The 833-nt window shown below is 59.9% G+C and overlaps 1 protein-coding gene across 1 annotated transcript in view; it reads left to right on the forward strand.

The window, feature by feature from the left end:
* The first annotated feature begins 560 nt into the window (after window positions 1-560).
* SYPL1 (synaptophysin like 1) overlaps window positions 561-833 on the forward strand; it is a 24,759-nt gene continuing 24,486 nt past the window's right edge. Inside the window, exon 1 of the mRNA XM_007468975.1 lies at window positions 561-652. Coding sequence (XP_007469037.1) covers window positions 602-652 — 51 coding nt within the window. The 5' untranslated portion in view covers window positions 561-601. The remainder of the gene's footprint in view (window positions 653-833) is intronic.

An 833-nucleotide genomic window follows, 5' to 3' on the forward strand; every position in this document is an offset into this window, starting at 1 on the left:
TCGGGGCTATGATAACTGGGTGCCAGAAGGGAGGCGTCACCTAAGGCGACTCTCGAAGGGGGAGTAGGCATTAGCCTTCTGTAGAAAGACTCCAAGAGCGCCCCACGGAGAGAACTGGACCGACAGGGTAGGAGAGCTGGGTAACAGGAGACGCCTGTCCGGCGAAGTCTTTTTCCGTTAGGTATAACCTTCCTTGTGCCTCCTCCAACCCTGACTCCAATGATAACCTGACAATAAATTTAATTTCTGTAACAATGTGAATCACGGTACTGAGAGAGACCCTACCGCAAGGTCGCTCAAAGTCCATTGTTCTGCAATAACTTTCCACCATTTTAATAAAAGGTCCCTAACACCAGCCTTGAATCGCGGCTTCATCTGTGTTAATATTTTATAAATCCAGGTAAAAGTTGGGAACTGTGAAGGGAAGCCAGGGGAAAACAGCCGTTGCTCCGAGAGGCGTGAGGAGACCTAACTGAATTCTGGGGTTTCGCGCTGGGCAACGGCCCCCGCTACGCAGGCTTGGGACTGGGCGCGCGCATGCGCGACAGGAACCCGAGCGCCGCGGGCTGGACTTGAGGGAAGGGGGCGCGGAGCGCGCAGCATGGCGTCCAGCATCTACTTAGTTCGCCAGCACATCAGCCGGCTGGGCCAGGTGCGGCCCGGGAAGACACCTCCCCTTCCCTGCCTCTGCCCGCCCTTGCCTCCCGCGGCCGCCCCTCTCCGTCTCCGCCCCAGCGCCTCTGCGAGCGGCTCAACCGCCGCCGCCCCGCCCCGCGGCCTCCCAGGCCCGCCTCCCGGAGCCCGCTCTGCTTGCCCTTTCTCGCGGCAGGGCA

Source organism: Lipotes vexillifer, unplaced genomic scaffold (genome assembly GCF_000442215.2).
Source record: "Lipotes vexillifer unplaced genomic scaffold, Lipotes_vexillifer_v1.1 scaffold1002, whole genome shotgun sequence".
Classification (NCBI taxonomy): Eukaryota; Metazoa; Chordata; class Mammalia; order Artiodactyla; family Lipotidae; genus Lipotes; species Lipotes vexillifer.